Here is a 21344-nt window from a genome sequence, read left to right as displayed (position 1 = left end):
CGACTTGGATGATGGACTCAAGGGCATCCTGATCAAATTTGCAGATGACACCAAACTGGGAGGGGTGGCTAACACCCCAGAGGACAGGATCACACTTCAAAACGACCTTGACAGATTAGAGAACTGGGCCAAAACAAACAAGATGAATTTTAACAGGGAGAAATGTAAAGTATTGCACTTGGGCAAAAAAAAAGAGAGGCACAAATACAAGATGGGTGACAGACACCTGGCTTGAGAACAGTATATTTGAAAAGGATCTAGGAGTCTTGGTTGACCACAAACTTGACATGAGCCAACAGTGTGATGCGGCAGCTAAAAAAGCCAATGCAATTCTGGGCTGCATCAATAGGAGTATAGCATCTAGATCAAGGGAAGTAATAGTGCCACTGTATTCTGCTCTGGTCAGACCTCACCTGGAGTACTGTGTCCAGTTCTGGGCACCACAGTTCAAGAAGGACACTGACAAACTGGAACGTGTCCAGAGGAGGGCAACCAAAATGGTCAAAGGCCTGGAAACGATGCCTTATGAGGAACGGCTAAGGGAGCTGGGCATGTTTAGCCTGGAGAAGAGGAGGTTAAGGGGTGATATGATAGCCATGTTCAAATATATAAAAGGATGTCACATAGAGGAGGGAGAAAGGTTGTTTTCTGCTGCTCCAGAGAAGCGGACACGGAGCAATGGATCCAAACTACAAGAAAGAAGATTCCACCTAAACATTAGGAAGAACTTCCTGACAGTAAGAGCTGTTCGACAGTGGAATTTGCTGCCAAGGAGTGTGGTGGAGTCTCCTTCTTTGGAGGTCTTTAAGCAGAGGCTTGACAACCATATGTCAGGAGTGCTCTGATGGTGTTTCCTGCTTGGCAGGGGGTTGGACTCGATGGCCCTTGTGGTCTCTTCCAACTCTATGATTCTATGATTCTATGATCCTCTTCCTTTAACAGGAGAAGTGGAGTTGCTGTAGCAAGTGGGGGGGGGCGCTCTTCCAACTCATGGTCTGCATTTTCCAGTAGGCAGCTTTCTGAAGGCCACAGGTCAGTGGTGGATAGAGGCAACTGTTACGAAAAAGGAGCAATGCAGAAGCGAGCTCCAGGTGGCTGGAATGCCAAACAGGATGTTGATGTTATGGGACTGTACCGTGGGAACCAGGGACAGTCTATTCTGTGCACTGAGCACCGGATGTTAGCTCAGAGTGTCACATGACCCTGTACTGGAAGTACATGGGTGGAGTTATTCTCTCTCTGCAGTCGGTGATGAGAGAGTACAGACACGATTTCTCTGTACTGCTGGAAAGACAGGAATAAAGGCATGTAAATACATTTCTGTCTGTCTCTTTCCCCTCCCTGGGAATGGGAGGGGTGAAGTGGTGTGTTCTTCTTCACGTTGAGAAGGATCGCCGATTCAGACCTCCCCTGGTCTTGCCGGGAGTCGCTGACAGGGAGGTCAACAAGGATTCAAGCCGGGCACCTGGAGGGTGGCCAATTCCTCTGGCTTTTGGCTTGAATCAACAGCAACTGTGGGCAGAGCGGAGGATGCAACTGTTACCTTTGCATGGTAGACTACATCCCAAGAACCATGCATAAGTCAGATGCATACCCTCCTATATTTCTCCAATGAAGATAGGGACGTCTCATTCCATAATGCTAATTTTACTATTACCCAACACTGGGTTTCCCCAGCCACTCTAGGCAGCTTCCAACATATATAAAAACATTTGTTGTTGTTTAGTCGTGTCCGACTCTTCGTGACCCCCTGGACCAGAGCACGCCAGGCACTCCTGTCTTCCACTGCCTCCCGCAGTTTGGTCAAACTCATGCTGGTAGCTTCGAGAACACTGTCCCACCATCCTGTCCTCTGTCGTCCCCTTCTCCTTGTGCCCTCCATCTTTCCCAACATCAGGGTCTTTTCCAGGGAGTCTTCTCTTCTCATGAGGTGGCCAAAGTCTTGGGGCCTCAGCTTCAGGATCTGTCCTTCCAGTGAGCACTCAGGGCTGATTTCCCTAAGAATGGAGAGGTTTGATCTTCTTGCAGTCCATGGGACTTTTTCCTTAGGATGTCCCTATTTTCGTCGGAGAAATGTTGGAGGGTATGGAAGAGCAAAGCCAGTGTGATGTAGTGGTTAAGAGCGGTAGACTCGTAATCTGGGGAACCGGGTTCGCTTCCCTGCTCCTCCACATGCAGCTGCTGGATGACCTTGGGCTAGTCACACTTCTCTGAAGTCTCTCAGTCCCACTCACCTCACAGAGTGTTTGTTGTGGAGGAGGAAGGGAAAGGAGATTGTGAGCCGCTATGAGACTCCTTAAAGGGAGTGAAAGGCGGGATATCAAATCCAAACTCTTCTCTTCTTCTTCTTCTTCTATTAATTCTGGGGACAGCCCTGCAGTGAGAGCCCACCCCTCATGCCAACGTGCTTGAACCAGGGGTTTTCTTCGACAACAAGGCATGCGGACCATACGTTGTTAGAATGGGCCCAAAGCTGGCCTCAATAAAGGACGATGTTTCAAGGTCCCCTCATAGGCCATGCCGCTGATCATTTCTGCCCACGGCACCATTTTCTGCCAACGCAGGCTGAGTTGGGGGAATTGCTGGCTCCCTGCTTGCGGCCCCTTTTGAACTGGCAAGCGGGCGGCTTGCTAGCAGTGGGCATCTTTCCATGCCCGCCACCCGGCCTCCCTTCCCTTCCCCTCCTCGCTCGCCACCAAGCTGCCAGGCAATTAGGCAGGGCCTCTCCCTGGTTAGTTAAACAAAGGCGAGTTAATGAGCGCTGGCCAATTAGTGGCTAATTGAAGGAGCTATAAAGCTATTAGAGGCTGGTGAAGGGTAATCAATTCTAGCCAATTACCCTGAACGCATTGGCAGGGAGTGAGGTGGGAGGGGGGCTTCCAGGGCTAAGCGGCTTCGGCTAAGCTGGGACCAGCCTGGCTCTAGTGCGCTAGGGAGCAAGCGAATTGGAATTGGGGCAGGGGGATGCCTCGTCTTCCTCACCAGGCGCTATCTAGTTTGTTTTCGTATTTGCTGCTTAGATTTTAAGCCCAACCTTGCCCCAAGGAGTGGAAGCATATGTGGTTCACAAACACACACACACACACACACACACTTTATCCTCACAACCATGTTGTGAGGTAGGTTCAGCTGTGAGATAGTGACTGGCCCAAGTTGACCCTCTGAACAGAATATGGGCTTGAAGCCTGACCTCCAAACTCCTAATCTGATGCTGTAACCACTACACTACGGACAGGGAGCCTTTTCCAGCTTGAGGACCCCATGGCTAACATGTCGGGGGCCACACACCAGGGCTGGTCAGGGCCAGGACCAAATCAGAGTGGGTCCAAATGTAAAAGAGGAACAATGGACCCTCCAAGTGTCCATATTTTCCAGGGACGTCTCTGATTTAGAGAAGCTGTTCTGGTTTATCATTTGATCCCATTTTTCCTTAAAGGTAGTTGAACCCTGACCATTAGGTCCAGTTGTGGCCGACTCTGGGGTTGCGGCGCTCATCTCGCTTTATTGGCCGAGGGAGCCGGCGTACAGCTTCCGGGTCATGTGGCCAGCATGACTAAGCCGCTTCTGGCGAACCAGAGCAGCGCACGGAAACGCCGTTTACCTTCCCGCCAGAGCGGTACCTATTTATCTACTTGCACTTTGATGTGCTTTCGAACTGCTAGGTTGGCAGGAGCAGGGACCGAGCAACGGGAGCTCACCCCGTCGCGGGGATTTGAACCACCAACCTTCTGATCGGCAAGTCCTAGGCTCTGTGGTTTAACCCACAGCGCCACCCATGTCCCTCAATGCCTCTATTTTTCCTTAGGATGCCCCTATTTTCATTGGAAAAATGTTGGAGGGTATGGGGTTATCTGACCCCCCTGAGCTGTCTGAAGCCAGTCTTGTACATTTTAACAATGTTTAAGGTTTTATTCTGTTTTTATATATGTTGGAAGCTGCCCACAGCGACTGGGGAAAACCCATTAAGATGTGTGGGGTAGAAATAGTAAAATTAGCATTATGAAATGGGACGTCCCTATTTTCATCAGAGAAATGTTGGAGGGTATGGGATGATGATGATGATGATTTTGCCTCATCTTCACCATAAAGTCCCGAATAGGTTGCAATTGTTTAAAGTACTATTTAAAAATACAGCCATACCTCATGTTACGTTTACTTCAGGTTGAGCGTTTCCAGGTTGCATCCCGCGGCAACCCAGAAGTACCAGAAAGGGTTACTTCTGGGTTTCGCTGCTCGCGCATGTGCAGATGCGCAAAACGACATCACGCGCAGCAGCGGCGAATCGCGGCACGCGCATGCACAGACGCAGGTTGCGTTCCTTTCAGATTGTGAACGGGCCTCCGGAATGGATCCCGTTTGCAACCAGAGGTACCACTGTAGTTGAACCAGCTTACAGTCAATATAATAGCACGGATCCTAATATATATATATACACACACACACACACACACACACACACACACACACACACATACACACACATGGTTTCACCAAGGCCTAGAGTAGAGAAATACACAATAACAGTGCACAACCTAGGAGTTGCCACAGAGAATGCCCTCTCCTGCGTCTCTCACACACAGAACTTCTGATAATGGTGGTCCTACCAAGTTATTTTATTTACTTTATTTTTATTTATTAGATTTCTATACCGCCCTTCATCAAAAGATCTTAGGGCAGTTCTTAACTGCTGATCTTTACACGCCCTCTACCACCTTGAAGGTGAAAACCGTGGCGTCATCTTCTTGGGCGCCATCTTCCTGTTTTTTCCTGCGAGAGAACGGCGGCCATGTTGGGCACTGTGATCTCACACAATTTTGTGCTGTGATTTCCTCCTGAAATAAAAAAAAGTGTTTCTTTGGGGCACAGTGGCCTAAAATGTGCATTTTCTGGTGCTGTGCGAGATCGTGATATGATTTCACTTCAGTTACTGAAACTGGTGGCCGTTTAGCCAGTTGTTCTATATTATAATTGCGTAACGGAGGTTCAGCGTCCTCATACAAAGATTGAAAGAATGAGACTCAAAGGTTAGGGGGAATTTGTGAGGTTAAGGGGGGAATAGCCTTATGGGTGCCAGAAGCTTATCTTAAAGTTTAAGCGTCTATACGCTTATCGCATTTATAAATTTTAAATTGTTTTAAATGTTTGTTTTCCTTCTGGGATTGTACCTCCAAGTGTGTTTTATAAGTTGGTCTCCGACCGTAATAAATTAGCTATCTATCTATCTCCCCACTCCAAAGGAAAAATGTGGTGCGGAATCTCGCGAGATCATGGCACCCAAAATGTCTGCCATTCTCTCGCGAAAAAAAATGGGATGTCCCAGTTTTCCTGGGACACTTGTGACTCTTTTCACCCAAGAGTGTCTATAGGGAAGGAGGTGGTCTTTCTGATACACAGAGTCCCCCAGAGGTCTCCCAATCTGGTGCTAACCAGGCCAAGTTCTGCTTAACTTCATCAAGGTTCCTGCATCCTAAGCTTTCAGCCTCTGGACTTTTTCTTTTCTTCTGGATATTTATAAGTCACATCCCAGGGCAAATCTCCCAAGGTGGCTGACATCAGAACAACATCCCATCGGTCATCCAAAATCAATAAAGCTGCAATCCAGAACTAAGAACAGTTTAAAAATAAATTAAACTTTACAGCATTAAAAGGCAGCCGTTAACGCAATAGTTAGGGCCATGTTTTGAACAGCAGCTTGGAAAAAAAAAAGATTTTTGGGAGATGAGGAAGCTTTAGCCTTTCAAGAGGATGTTGGACTACCGATCCCATAATCCATGACCATTGGCTGTGCTGGCAAGGGCTGATGGGAGTTGGAGTCCAAAGACACCGGAAGGGACATAGGTTCCCCCACGCTGGGTTTTCAGGGTCCAGCAAAGCAGGGGCCATGCAAATCTCCCTAGGGAGAGAGTTCCACAGATATGGGGCCATCCATGCTGAAAAAGGCCCCGTCAACTCATGGGAGAATATATGGTTAGTTCATGTGGATTGGGAGCTAAGCCTATTTTCCCCATCCTGACTTCAGGTACTGATAATGAAACCTGATCTACTGGGTTATATTGTCTCAACCATTCCCCGAAAGGTTATATGGCAAGGGAAGCAGGATCACGGTCCTTAGTGCAGAGTGAACAAGGATGATAGTGATTTCTTTATGTGCTGTCATAGGAAAGCCTGTCATCTGTACATTCTACTACACTGAAGGCTTGAAGGGGTGTAGAAGCTATTTTTTCTTCACTGGGATCACTGGGAACTACACTTGTGCCTAGGGAAACTCCAAACACCTATATTTCCTAGTCTTCCTTTTTGGGAGAAACCATAGATATGGAGGGTGACAACAGCCACGAAATTAAAACACGCCTGCTTCTTGGGAGGAAAGCAGTGACAAACCTAGACAGCATCTTAAAAAGTAGAGACATCACCTTGCCGACAAAGGTCTGCATAGTAAAAACTATGGTTTTCCCAGTAGTGATGTATGGAAGTGAGAGCTGGACCATAAAGAAGGCTGATCGCCGAAGAATTGATGCTTTTGATTTATGGTGCTGGAGGAGACTCTTGAGAGTCCCATGGACTGCAAGAAGATCAAACCGATCCATTCTGAAGGAAATCAGCCCTGAGTGCTCACTGGAAGGACAGATCCTGAAGCTAAGGCTCCAATACTTTGGCCACCTCATGAGAAGAGAAGACTCCCTGGAAAAGACCCTGATGTTGGGAAAGATGGAGGGCACAAGGAGAAGGGGACGACAGAGGACGAGATGGTTGGACAGTGTTCTCGAAGCTACCAGCATGAGTTTGTCCAAACTGCGGGAGGCAGTGGAAGACAGGAGTGCTTGGCATGCTCTGGTCCAAGGGGTCACGAAGAGTCGGACATGACTAAATGACTAAACAACAACAACAACAAATAGATATGGAGGGGGGAAACTATGTATATTTTTAAGCTCAATTCCACCTCCCCCTTTTACATTCAAGAGTTCCCCCCAACAAGGAAGATCTGTTTAATTGTGCATCAGGATATTCCCAAGCTTTTTTTGGAAATGGAAATAATAATTTATAATAATAATAATAATAATAATAATAATAATAATAATTTATTTATACCCCACCCATCTGGCTCGGTTTCCCCAGCCATTCTGGGCGGCTTCCAACAAAATATTAAAACAAAGTAATGCATCAAAGATTAAAAGCTTCCCTAAACAGGAAAGAAGGAACCGTGAATTCAGACAGTCCATCCAGTCCTGGTAAATTGGGAAAACCGGGAGCATCTGTGGAAGTTCTGATCTCCACGATGCAACAGAAGAAAGCCCCAAAGTGGTGACCTTGTGTTTCAAAACCTGAGAGAGGCTTCAGAGTTGTCTCCATAGCCATTGCCCCATTCTGGGTGTGACCTGGGTGACCTTTGGTCATCTGTCACCGGGCTGTCAGAGCCGGGGGCCATACGGAGGACCGGTTGTGACTCGTGGGCAAGGACCCAACTCATCCATCATTTGGAGTGACAGCTAAAAGGCTGGAGCAGGCGGAGGGCAGCGTGGAGGAGGGGGGATGGACAGTTGCCAGGTCCCCCGATACTGGGTACAGGGGAACTTTCGTGTCTTGGAACATCTGCTTGGGACTTGGAGAAAAGAAAGGGACGTGGTTTTGTGATGGGCATGGAAAAGGAATTGTTGGTAATGAAATAAATAGAAAGGACTACAAAATTTTCCAATATGCAGTGACAGCGGCAAGAATACTAAAGGTACCCCTGCCCATACGGGCCAGTCTTGCCAGTCTCTAGGGTTGTGCGCCCATCTCACTCAAGAGGCCGGGGGCCAGCGCTGTCCGGAGACACTTCCGGGTCACGTGGCCAGCGTGACATCGCTGCTCTGGCAAGCCAGAGCCGCACACGGAAACGCCGTTTACCTTCCCGCTAGTAAGCGGTCCCTATTTATCTACTTGCACCCGGGGGTGCTTTCGAACTGCTAGGTTGGCAGGCGCTGGGACCGAACAACGGGAGCGCACCCCGCCGCGGGGATTCGAACTGCCGACCTTTTGATCGGCAAGCCCTAGGTGCTGAGGCTTTTACCCACAGCGCCATCCGCGTCCCTCAGGGCAAGAATACTACTGGCCCAGAAATGGAAACAAGAACAAATACCAACGTTGGAGGAATGGAGAACGAAGCTGATGGACTATGCAGAACTTGATAAACTGACTGGGACGATTAGATATCAACGAGATCAAAAATTCATCGAGGACTGGAGAAAATTAGCAGAATACTGGGAATGTATAAGTGATAACGGAATAATGTTAGTGGCATTTAAAGAAGCTCTGTAACAGAATAAGAAATATTGTAAAAAAGCAAAATATAAGAGGGGGGTAGGTATAAAGGCAATACTAAAATTTGGAAATGTGTATTTTAAAAAATTAGAATTTGAATGATTGGCAGAGAAGCCGAAGGAAGTCAAAAAACCGAAAAGTTTAATGTAAATTGTTAATGTGGTATAAATGTATGGAAAACTAATAAAATGTAATTTTTAAAAAAAGGAAAAGGAAGGTGATCCCCGAAGGTGATCTGTTCCCATATTTGTTGGGAACATAAGGCGAAGAGATAGGGGCCAAAAAAGGAACCTGAAAAGAAAGGAAAGATTGTGACATTCAGTTGGTGCAGGGCTGGCAAAATTGAGCAGCGAAGCTTTTTCCCTGGACCTCTTCTTGAGGGTGCTGGTGGGTTGCATGCTTGTTTGGATACTCCACACTTGGGGGTGGGAAGAGATGCAGCATGTTGTTGTTGTTGTTTAGTCATTTAGTCATGTCCAGCTCTTCGTGGCCCCATGGACCAGAGCACGCCAGGCACTCCTGTCTTCCACTGCCTCCCGCAGTTTGGTCAAACTCATGCTGGTAGCTTCGAGAACACTGTCCCACCATCTCATCCTCTGTCGTCCCCTTCTCCTTGTGCCCTCCATCTTTCCCAACATCAGGGTCTTTTCCAGGGAGTCTTCTCTTCTCACGAGGTGGGCAAAGTATTGGAGCCTCAGCTTCAGGATCTGTCCTTCCAGTGAGCACTCAGGGCTGGTTTCCTTCAGAATGGAGAGGTTTGATGTTCTTGCAGTCCATGGGACTCTCAATAATAATAATAATAATAATAATAATAATAATTTTTATTTATATCCCGCCCTCCCCAGCGGAAGCCGGGCTCAGGGCGGCTAACAACAATAAAACAGTACAAAAGTACAACACAAACAACACTCTAAAATCATTCATTATAAAATTAATTAAATTCAAGCCACTGGCCACCATTGGGCCAGAGCTCCGCGAAGATTGCCGAGGGAGGGAGTCAGGCTGCGCCCTGACCAAAGGCCTGGTGGAACAGCTCTGTCTTGCAGGCCCTGCGGAAAGATGTCAAGTCCCGCAGGGCCCTAGTCTCTTGTGACAGAGTGTTCCACCAGGTCGGAGCCACAGTCGAAAAAGCCCTGGCTCTAGTTGAGGCCAGCCTAACTTCTCTGTGGCCTGGGACCTTCAAGATGTTTTTATTTGAAGACCGTAAGTTTCTCTGTGGGGCATACCAGGAGAGGCGGTCCCGTAGATACAAGGGTCCTAGGCCGTATAGGGCTTTAAAGGTTAAAACCAGCACCTTAAACCTGATCCTGTACTCCACCGGGAGCCAGTGCAGTTGATATAGCACCGGATGAATGTGATCTCGCAGCGAAGACCCCGTAAGGAGTCTCGCTGCAGCATGGAGTCTCCTCCAGCAGCATAATCCAAAAGCATCAATTCTTCAGCGATCAGCCTTCTTTATGGTCCAGCATATCTCCCCGCATGTAGAAAAACAGCTCTTCAAGAAGGACTCAGTATCACATTCCCTTGGTACACTCTCCCCACTTAAAAAAACCCCCCAAACCTCTGCAGGTAGGGCTGGCCTTAACACCTGGCACCCCTAGGCAGTTGCTAGGGCCCCTCTGTCCTGGCAGGGCCCACTACTGATGCCTACTGTGGGTCCTCTTTAAAATAAAATTTAAAAAATTCTTTGAGCTGGGTCTATTTCCCACAAAATGCCTCCATTTCAGTATCATGCCAGGGTTCTGTCAGAAGTTAAAATAGACCAGTCTTTTGCAACCCAGCTTCTGTGGGACTCTGCTTTCTCGTCGGCCTCAGACAGCAAGGCCAAGCATGTTGGAAATGGAGGTTCAATGACACCTGAAGGGCACCAGTTTGGGGAAACCTGAGCCAGGCCCAGCAGGGGGTGCTCAGGGTGCCCCTGTTGTCCTCGTTGAGGCCTACTGCTGTGCGTAGCCACTTGGTAAAACTCCAGGTCCCCCATGGAATTTTACCTGTGGCCCAGTATTCAAATACTCCAGACCACCCCTTACCCCTGTAGCCTCAAGTGGTGCAGTCCACGAAAAAGCTTTGCCACTTGATTTCTGCTCATCATATACCGTATTTTTCGCTCTATAAGACGCACCAGACCACGAGACGCACCTAGTTTTTGGAGGAGGAAAACAAGAAAAAAAAAATTCTGAATCTCAGAAGCCACAACAGCAAGAGGGATCGCTGTGCAGTGAAAGCAGCAATCCCTCTTGCTGTTCTGGCTTCTGGGATAGCTGCGCAGCCTTCATTCGCTCCATAAGATGCACACACACTTCCCCTTACTTTTTAGGAGGGAAAAAGTGAGTCTTGTAGAGCAAAAAATACAGTAAACTGGGCCACGGTTTAGCAGAGAGAAGGGAATGCATGTGGCCAGGAGTTTTTTCTTCTTCAAAAAACCCGAGCTTTTGAGTTATTTTTAATGAAGTTCGCCAAAATCGACACTTCCGTCATGGGCTGCCATATGTCCGGATTTCCCCGGATATTTCAGAGATTTCTGCCCAGACGCTGTTTACAAGGGCTGAATACCAGCTATGTCCAGGGAATTCCAGTCATATGTCAACTCTAGCTAAATCTTTGGCCACAAGGCTCTGGTTCACATCAAAGTCTATAAAGCACTCTGGGTAGTTCAGTGCTTGAATTATGCTGGGGGCTAAGGTTGTGATGCTAGCATGAGGTTATCGCTATGTACGGCGGCCAAGCTCAAATGCGGTTTAAGAAACCTTCCGCAAAACCCTTCGGATAATATCAGGCCAGCTTCGCTAACGCCCTCCCCAACTTCTCTTCTCTTCCCCTGAACAGCACCCCTATCCCTCGGAAGAACAGAAGAAGCAGCTAGCGCAGGATACGGGACTGACCATCTTGCAAGTCAATAACTGGTAAGGATCTCAACGCTGGAGCAGAGGGGTATTTAGCTTCTTTAGATCCATTTCTTCACCCAGTCCGGAGGTTCTCTTCATTGATGTGGGTTGCAGCCAACTAGGTTGCGTGGCGATACCCGCCCCCTCCCACAGATGGAGTAAATAAAGACACCGGACACAAGAATTTAGGTTAATGGGCGAAAATGGCCACAACTTTATTGATTACAGGTAAGAGCGGTATTGGCTTTAGGCATTGGCCCTAACAGACTATCCGGACTAACCGGGAAGGGTTAAACACCAACAGGGGGAGCCCCCCATGATGCACATCCGTAGGCGCTCCCCAAGGGGTTACCGCTCGGGAGCGCGCTTTAGGCCCTAGCCTCCGTAGGTTTTGGACGAGGCGACGCCCCTCGGAGTCCTTTAACAGACCACCCTTCAAGATTTGGGGGAGGTGATGGCATTCCTCCCCCCCGACTTCATTTGCATGACAATGCCCCCTGCCAATGCCTAACCGCCAAAACCAAGGAGTTGTGATGTTTTGCTACGAGGTAGGCGAAAAAACCAAGTGGCTTCAAAATACAGCCAATTAGCCAAATGGAAAAACTCCTACCAGGCCCCTTGCGGCGACCAGCCGAAGCCCATAGCAAAGTCAGAAAGCAAACCTAGAGGGTGGGTGGGTGGGAAACCGCAGCAGCTGTAAGAGAGAAAAGGGGCGAGCCAGGGCTGCCCCGACCCTAAATGCTCCCTGGTGGGCCCGCCCCCAGCGCCAGCCGATTGGCTGACGCTGTGGGCGATGAATATTAATGCTAAGGGAATCCCCGCGGGGCTGGCCCCAGCCCCGCAAGAAGTAGATGGGGGCGTGCGACCGCAACCCCACCCCCTCTTTAGGTCGGGAGTGGCTTTCTGCTCGTGGTAGACATATTTAAGAATTATGAACCTGAGTGAGTAATGATCAGTCATTTCAATTACTTTGAGTAGGACACACCCTGGACGCAGCCCTTTGGGTTTACACCATGGTGACTTTTTAGCTGTGTGTGTGTTTAAATGATGTGGGGTAGGCATGTCCAAAGTCTGTTTCGGGGGCCTAATCTGTGGGTTGTCTGAGGATAAGTCTGTGGGTTGGGCTAGTCTGATGTGAGAGAATCTGTTAAGAGGAGTCAGTCAAACAGTTGAGATAATCAGTCAGAAGGTATTAGGAAGGTATAGGCCACTAAAGAAAATAAAGTTAAGAAACTGACAAGAATATTATCTGAGAAACCAACAACTTGGTCGGCCCTCACGCATGTTCACTTCATCAAATCTGGCCCTCTGATGTTTGAACACCCCTGATGTAGTGGGTGCACAGGATAAAGGCTTTAAATTATTTAATAATATGTTTGAAAATATGTTCTTATGCCATTTTAAGGACAGAAGGAGGGCTTCCTGGATCAGGCCAATGGCCCTTCTAGTTCATTATCCTCTTCTTACTGTGGCCGCTCAGATGCTGCAATGGGAATCCATCAAAAAGGACCTAAGTGTTACAGAGCTCTCTCTCCACTTGTGATTCCAGCAACTCAAACTCAGGCTCACCCAACGACAGGAGGGTCTAGTGTGTTTTTTTAATACGATGATTAATTTAGTACATGGAACTCGGTGCCACAAAAAGGGGAGCCGGCCACTAGAGTCAGCAAATCAGTTAGATGTTGAACGATGGGGGTGGAGACGCTCCTTCAGGTATACTGGGCCTTTGAGGCCGTTTAGGGCTTTAAAGGTCAGCACCAACTATTTGAATTGTGCTTGGAAACGTACTGGGAGCCAATGCAGGTCTTTCAGGACCGGTGTTATGTGGTCTCGGCAGCCGCCCCCAGTCACCAGTCTAGCTGCCACATTCTGGATTAGTTGCAGTTTCCAGGTCACCTTCAAAGGTTGCCCCACGTAGAGCGCAGTAGTCCAAGCGGGAGATAACTAGAGCATGCACTACTCTGGTGAGACAGTCTGCGGGCAGGGAGGGTCTCAGCCTGCGTACCAGATGGATCTGGCAGACAGCTGCCCTGGGCACAGAATTGACCTGTGTCTCCATGGACAGCTGTGAGTCCAAAATGACTCCCAGGCTGCGCACCTGGTCCTTAAAGGACACAGTTACCCCATTCAGGACACAGAGGTCCTCCACATCAGCCCACCCCGTGCCCCCCAAGAACAGTACTTCTGTCTTGTCAGGATTCAACCTCAATCCATTAGCCGCCATCCATCCTCCAACCGCCTCCAGTACTGTGCCAGAAGGACCAAGGGTCTGACTCTGTACCATGCAACTTCCTAAGCTCTTAGTGTGGCTCTGTGACCCAGAGTTGGGCTGCCAATAAGCAAGCGGCGTTTTGGAGAGCGGCAGCATAATCCCAGACCAAACTCTGACCCTATTATCAGTCAGTGCCTGACTGCTCCACTGCTTCTTCTGTCTCTTGCAGGTTTATTAACGCCAGGCGGCGCATAGTTCAACCGATGATTGATCAATCAAATCGCACAGGTATGGTGTTCCGTCTGGGAGAGGGGAAGTGGGTTTTTTTTGGGGTTGTTGGGTTGTGTGATCCAGGATGCTGGGGCTGCACTCGCTTAACTCCTCCCATGTGGGGCCCTCCAGATGTTTCGAATGACTGTTCCCGCCAGTCCCAGCTAGCAACGCCAAAGGTTAGGGGCGATGGGCGCTGTGGTGCAGCAACATCTGGGCAGCTGCAGGTTCCACCTCTGTCACAGGAGCATGTCAGTCAGTAACCACAAAGTTCAAAGTTGCAGTTCGTTCCTAGTGGTCTTATTCTGTGGAAATCAGTTGCCAAGGCTGAAAGTCCCCGCCTCCCTACTGTTAGGATATACCGTATTTTTTGCTCTTTAAGACTCACTTTTTCCCTCCTCAAAAGTAAGAGGAAATGTGTGTGCGTCTTATGGAGCGAATGCAGGCTGCGCAGCTATCCCAGAAGCCAGAACAGTGAAAGCAGCGATCCCTCTTGCTCTTCTCGCTTCTGAGATTCAGAATATTTTTTTTCCTTGTTTTCCTCCTCCAAAAACTAGGTGCGTCTTGTGGTCTGGTGTATCTTATAGAGCGAAAAATACGGTAGTTCCGTTCCACCTTAAAAGGGTACAGGCACGACTGCTGTGTGTCACATGCCTGTTTACTTCCAGCACAGCTGTGCTGGGAACTTCTGTTTGTATATAGCTTTTGCTTCCTGCTGTTTTGCTGGAGACGAAGGGAAGCAGACATGTTTTCCTCTGTTACTGAACTATGCTGAATAAATGCTGTACACATTTCTCTGTCCGCCTATTCTGCTGTGAGAAGATTTACACATTCTGCTGATAGAGCGTGCGCAGGGCTCTAAACGTATCTGCGGCTCGTGTCGCTGATTGATGATGTTCCAAGGGAGACCGGCTGCCGGCCGGTGGATGGAGCCAGCTGGGGGCCTGCCTGATGCCCCCGTCTCCCCGGCAGTATCCCAACACCCACAGCCGTCTAAGTCACCTCCTCTCCAGGGCTTTTCCCAAGCAATCTGAGACGCTGCCTGCTTGCAGCCAATCTCTCTTCTGCCCCTTTCATGCCTCTTCTGATTCCAGGAGTCGGGGGGGGGGAAGCTTGTTACAACAGGAGGGGGAGACCCCAGTGACTCTTTACCAGCCAGACTCATCTCTGCCTCTTTGCCTCTCACCTCCCACTCACTTGCTTCAGCTTCTGTCTCTGATTCTGGACTGCTCTCTGCCACAGACTCTCCCTGCTCATTAAGCCCTGTTGCCTCTTCCGCTTCTGACACCTCCGCTTCCAAGTCTTTTCCCTCTGACCACTCATCAATGTCCCACCACCAACCCCCTGGCTCTGAGCCTTCTTCCCATAGGGGTTCCCCAGCTGGTTCCTCCCACCGCTTCAAACCAGTCCCATGACACCCTCTCTGCTCTAACTGGAACTAAGATGTAAGCCTTTATCAACCTGATCTTCTGCCGAATGGATATGATATTACTCACTGCAAGAAGCCAAGTTACAGGGAACCAGGCAGAGGGCCTTCTCGGTGGTGGCACCCGCCCTGTGGAACGCCCTCCCACCAGATGTCAAAGAAAACAACAACTACAGTGGTACCTCAGGTTACATATGCTTCAGGTTACAGACTCCGCTAACCCAGAAATAGTGCTTCAGGTTAAGAACTTTGCTTCAGGATAAGAACAGAAATTGTGCTCCGGCGGCACGGTGGCAGCAGGAGACCCCATTAGCTAAAGTGATGCTTCAGGTTAAGAACAGTTTCAGGTTAAGAACAAACCTCCGGAACGAATTAAATACTTAACCCGAGGTACCACTGTACCAGACTTTTAGAAGACATCTGAAGGCAGCCCTGTTTAGGGAAGCTTTTAATGTTTGATGCATTACTGTATTTTAATATTTTGTTGGAAGCCGCCCAGATTGGCTGGAGAAGCCCAGCCAGATGGGCGGGGTATAAATAATAATTATTTATTTTTATTATTATTATTATTATTATTATTATTATTATTATTATTATTGCAATGAATCAGCAGTTGACAGGATTATCAGATACCTAGAAACCCTAAACTAAAAACCCTGTTATATTACCTAAAAGATGAAATTGGGAGGACTTTGCAGTTGGTATGGAATTTGTTGATGGCATTTAGAATGCGCAGTCCCTTGCGTCAGCAGGTGTAGAATCTATGAGGGCTTTTAAGAAAGTTCCCAATGGATTTTCACACAAATCCTCAATGGATCATGAACGCAAGCGCGTTTTTGAGATGATGTTCCTTTCGTCCAATCAGGTCAAGGGGCACCGTACAGCCCTGATGGGCAGCCAATGGGAGGCTACGTCATGGATGGGCAGCAGCATATGACGATTCGCCCCCCAGGTAAGTGGCGACTGAACTCAAGGCAGCAAGGGAAGTAGAGAGGGCACAGTGGGATCATGAGATCAGAGGGATTGGCAGATCTGCCGATTTTGGTTACTCAGCTTCCCATCTATGTGCTCAGTTTCTCAGCGCTAAAAGCCTGGCAAGTTTCCAAGAGGACTTTAAAATCCCACAAACAGATGTGGGAAAGGGTAGAGCTTAACTGAAGGCTGGAGAAACTGAAATTGACAGATCTGCCCATCGCTTACCTCTGCCACCAGACTTAGCCGAGGGGCCCCAAGCAGACTCTGATGCCAACACTGGTTCGGTTCAGATTTTTAAAGTGGGCCTATGTCAGCCTATAGGGACACGGGCGGCACTAGGACTTGCCGATCAGAAGGTCGGCGATTTGAATCCCCACGACGGGGTGAGCTCCCGTTGCTCAGTCCCAGCTCCTGCCAACCTAGCAGTTCGAAAGCACGTCAAAGTGCAAGTAGATAAATAGGTACCGCTCCGGCGGGAAGGTAAACGGCGTTTCCGTGCGCTGCTCTGGTTCGCCAGAAGCGGCTTAGTCATGCTGGCCATATGACCTGGAAGCTGTACGCCGGCTCCCTCGGCCAGTAAAACGAGATGAGCACCGCAATCCCAGAGTCGGTCACGACTGGACCTAATGGTCAGGGGTCCCTTTACCTTTATGTCAGCCACACTTTTGGAAACAATATGGGAAACTGAATGGCAGGCATTCTTTAAAATTCGCACTTCTCTGAATATTGTAACACACTTCTCCAACCAAAGAATGTGTGCATTCAGGGAAAGTGTGCAGAAAAATTCGTTGCATCGGATTAAGACGTCATGTGAAGTGTATTATATTGCTTGCAAAAGTGTGCGTTCCAGGCAAAATTGCCTACAAACATGTGCACATTTGGAGACATTTGCGCTAAAATGCTGATGATTTTTTGTGAGGACTTTAGAAATAATAATGGTTTGCAAACCATTAACAGAAATTTGGAGAACTGAGCTTAAGGCTGGAAAATGAGAATCTGAGGGAAACCAAAAGGGACAGAGTCATTCACCCCTAGCCCTGATAAATGGGTTGTCTCCAGTGCAAGTTCTACTCAAAGTATATTCCTTGAAAGTAATGCATTTTAAGTAATGCATTCACACAGTAGTTTATTCTGTTTCCCCTGATGTTTCCCTAACTGTGAATTTCTGCATTATATTTGAGTGTTGACATGACATAAAAGACACTTCCGGAAACATAGCAGAATGTAGCCCAAGTTTAGCACTTGCTTCTGTTTGCAAATAACCAGAAAAAGAGGAGCTAAATTTGCAATATATTCTTCTATATTTCTGGCAGCGCCTCTGAAGTTGTGTGAAAAGCTCAAATACAGCTTGACAGTCAGCAGTTAGGGAAACGTCCTAAACCGCTGTGTGAATGCAGCCTAATTTAAGCCTGTTATTTCAATGGGTCTGCTTAGTTGGCTACAAACTCAGTTGGCTACAACCCTGTGTGAAATAGAAGTGGGGTGCTGGGAGACTTACAAGCTCTGTTTTGTCCCCCGTTTCCAGGACCAATGGGCATGGCAATGGGCATGGAGGGGCAATGGCACTACATGTAAAGCCCTGAACCCGCTGACAACACGAGATGGGGAAGTGAGTATCTCATGGGAGTTTGCAGTAGCTGGTGGGTTCATCTGGCTTCATTCTCCAGGAAACAGAAGTACCGCATTTTTCGCTCTATAAGATGCACTTTCCCCCCTCCTAAAAAGGGGAAATGTGTGTGCGTCTTATGGAGCAAATGCTTTCGCTGAAGCCAGGAGAGCAAGAGGGATCGGTGCACAAATTGATTGCAACACGTGAAAGGATCTGATTTCTTTGCATTGTTTTGATCTACCTTAATAGGACAACCCCTGGTTTAGGTGGGGATAAGGGATAAGAAGAGAAGAGTGTCTGCTTTGCTACTGCCCTAAACACACGTTTATTCTCCCAATTAGGTAATCTGGGGTTCAAAAGGGGCGCGGCTGTCGCTGTGGTCTAAACCACTGAGCCTCTTAGGCTTGCCGATCAGAAGGCCGGCAGTTCAAATCCCCGCGGCAGAGTGAGCTCCCATTGCTCTGTCCCTGCTCCTGCCAACCTAGCAGTTTGAAAGCATGCCAGTGCAAGTAGATAAATAGGTACCGCTGTGGCGGGAAGGTAAACGGCGTTTCCGTGTGCTCTGGTTTCTGTCACAGCGTTTCGTCGCGCCAGAAGCGGTTTAGTCCTGCTGGCCACATGACCTGGAAAGCTGTCTGTGGACAAACGCCGGCTCTGTCAGCCTGAAAGCAAGATGAGCACTGCACCCCATAGCCGCCTTTGACTGGACTTAACCATCCAGGGGTCCTTTACCTTTATAAAGGTAAAGGTAAAGGGACCCCTGACCATTAGGTCCAGTCATAGCCGACTCTGGGGTTGCGGCGCTCATCTCGCTTTACTGGCCGAGGGAGCCGGCGTACAGCTTCCGGGTCATGTGGCCAGCATGACTGAGCCACTTCTGGCGAACCAGAGCAGTGCACGGAAACAGCGTTTACCTTCCCGCCAGAGGGATACCTATTTATCTACTTGCACTGGCGTGCTTTCAAACTGCTAGGTTGGCAGGAGCAGGGACCGAGCAACAGGAGCACACCCCGTCGCGGGGATTCGAACTGCCGACCTTCTGATCGGTAAGTCCTAGGCTCTGTGGTTTAACCCACAGCGCCACCCGCGTCCCTTTACCTTTATACCAGGGTTCAAATCCCCATTTGACCCTATCTCCTAGCCTACCACACACAGGTTGTTGTGTGGGTATGAGGCAGAGGGGAAGAGCTGTGTACGTAACCTGGAGCTCGCCAGATAGAAATACGACAACAAATTGAAAAAGAAGATTTGAAGTGCAGGCGGAGTGAGGAAAGTATGGCTGGTGTTCACTGTCTGCTCCTTCTTTGTTTTTTGTTTTTCAGGTTTCCAGACTAGGCTGTGTGCCGGGCAACACGAACCCTAGCAGGTTTTACGGGCACCAGACTCCCGGCACATCAGGGCCTCCTCCGTCCACAACTTCCCCAGCGCTCCGCGAGAATGTGCCACAGACCATTCTCCCTCTCCCCCTCCAGCCACGACGCACGGCCACTGTCCGCACTGCAACCCCTGACCAGAGGAAGCGAAACACCCCCAGCACACCCAACCCCCCCCACTCGGGACGGGCCGAGCACGGACAGCGCCCCTTCCCTGCCCTCCTTCTTCCCGCCCTTCCGCCAGTTCCTTCTCTCCCTCACTCCTTTTTGCCAAATAAAGAAGGACTGTTCCCGACAACCTGTAGCCAAAACGACAAGGCTCCAAAATATCCCGCGGGCGTTGCGTCTGCCGGGGTTTAGGAGCTAGACCAAGCTGGACTTTGATGGAAACAGATCCCTCTTCCCAGCATTTAAAAAAGGAAAAAGAAAGAACAAGAGAGGGTTGGAGAGCGCCATCGTCTTTCAACAAAGATGTGGAGAGGGGGGGAAGGTTGAGGTATTAACTTTTTCATTGCTTGGGGTCTGAGCCATCATTTTTCTTGCCACGCGCATACCTCACGCCCGCCTGCTCCCCCCGCCACCGCTCCAGACACGGCGGCCTCTTCACGGACTTCTTTTCCAAAGGAGAGAATGTTCCAAGCAGGGTTGTTTTTTTGTTTCATTTTCCAAAACCTTTCCTTTTTCCTTCTTTCTTTCTTTCTTTCCCCCTCCCCCCCTTCCTTCCTTCTGGATGTTTTAATTATTAATTAATTATTGATGTCAATGCTCAAAACGGGGAAGTAAATTAAACTGTACATTTTATTTTCCTTTTTATCTTTTTTTCCAGGGTTCTTGTTTTTAACGTGCTTTTTTTTTGTTTCGTTTTGTTTTTTAAACTGAGAAATAATTCAAGAAAAAGAGAAAAGAAAAAAAAACCAAAACGAACTACATCCGCGGCCTTGGTCTCGTTTGTTCTCGCCGGGTTGATTTGTTGCTGTTCTGAGTTATCGAGACAAAATGACGTTCACCTCTTCCTTTCTTTATAAGAAATGGCTGGTGGGATGGGGCAGGGGAGGAATAATCCTTAAAGTTGCCTTTTCTGGGCAGGCTGAATTTAAGGATCCTGAATGTGCTAATGTCTAAGGGTGTGTCTACACTAAAACATTTTAAATCCAGATTAACTGTTTGGGCTCATCTGAATCTCAGGGCATTGGGCAAAAGATTCCTGCATTGCAGGCAGTTGGACTAGGTGACCCCCTCTTGGACCTTCCAACTCTACAATTCTATGATTTTATCCTCCTAGGAAAATGAAAAATTAGAGTCCTCTGAAAGGTCTGGATAAGTCCTGTGTCATCTCCAACCTTGTTGTTGTTGTTTAGTCATTTAGTCGTGTCCGACTCTTCATGACCCCATGGACCAGAGCACGCCAGGCACTCCTGTCTTCCACTGCCTCTCCCAGTTTGGTCAAACTCATGCTGGTAGCTTCGAGAACACTGTCCCACCATCTCGTCCTCTGTCGTCCCCTTCTCCTTGGGCCCTTCATCTTTCCCAACATCAGGGTCTTTTCCAGGGAGTCTTCTCTTCTCATGAGGTGGCCAAAGTACTGGAGCCTCAGCTTCAGGATCTGTCCTTCCAGTGAGCACTCAGGGCTGATTTCCTTCAGAATGGAGAGGTTTGATCTTCTTGCAGTCCATGGGACTCTCAAGAGTCTCCTCCAGCACCATAATTCAAAAGCATCAATTCTTCGGCGATCAACCTTCTTTATGGTCCAGCTCTCACTTCCATACATCACTACTGGGAAAACCATTGCTTCAACTATACGGATCTTTATAGATGCCAGTTTTATACAAATTTAACTGTCATGGCTTCCTCCAAAGGATCGTGGGGGTTGTAATTTGACATGGTGGAAGTAAGACCAGAAACTGCTGTCTATGTTCAGACCAAAACAAACAGAATCGAGCTGTGCTGTGTCCCGTTAGTTTGTTCCAGCCCAGCCATTTCATACCTCAACCTGATCTTTTGATTCCTATGTTGCACGACTGTTGGCACATCTGGAATTTTAAGGGGGTGTTATAGGTACCACCAACAAGGTTGCTTTTCTCCCCACCTTCCACTGGACAGTCTCTTCCCTGCTCGCTCCCAATCACAGGGAGAAAAAGCACGTACAGTGGTACCTCGGGTTAAATACCGTATTTTTTGCTCTATAAGACTCACTTTTTCCCTCCTAAAAAGTAAGGGGAAATGTGTGTGCGTCTTATGGAGCGAATGCAGGCTGCGCAGCTATCCCAGAAGCCAGAACAGCAAGAGGGATTGC

At 48.5% G+C, this 21344-nt stretch overlaps 1 protein-coding gene across 5 annotated transcripts in view; it reads left to right on the top strand.

Moving 5' to 3' along the window:
* MEIS3 (Meis homeobox 3) overlaps positions 1 to 19857 on the top strand; it is an 87967-nt gene extending 68110 nt beyond the window's left edge. For all 5 annotated transcript variants that reach the window (XM_053397764.1, XM_053397761.1, XM_053397765.1 and 2 more), the window contains 5 exons: positions 11128 to 11204; positions 13628 to 13686; positions 15960 to 16046; positions 17595 to 17678; positions 19001 to 19857. In XM_053397764.1, the coding sequence (XP_053253739.1) occupies positions 11128 to 11204; positions 13628 to 13686; positions 15960 to 16046; positions 17595 to 17644 (273 nt within the window). In that variant the 3' untranslated portion in view covers positions 17645 to 17678; positions 19001 to 19857. The remainder of the gene's footprint in view (positions 1 to 11127; positions 11205 to 13627; positions 13687 to 15959; positions 16047 to 17594; positions 17679 to 19000) is intronic.
* The last annotated feature ends 1487 nt before the right edge of the window (positions 19858 to 21344 follow it).

Source organism: Podarcis raffonei, chromosome 8 (genome assembly GCF_027172205.1).
Source record: "Podarcis raffonei isolate rPodRaf1 chromosome 8, rPodRaf1.pri, whole genome shotgun sequence".
In the NCBI taxonomy this organism is placed as follows: Eukaryota; Metazoa; Chordata; class Lepidosauria; order Squamata; family Lacertidae; genus Podarcis; species Podarcis raffonei.
Note: the sequence above shows the minus strand (reverse complement) of the source record. Positions and strands in the feature narration are given on the sequence as shown.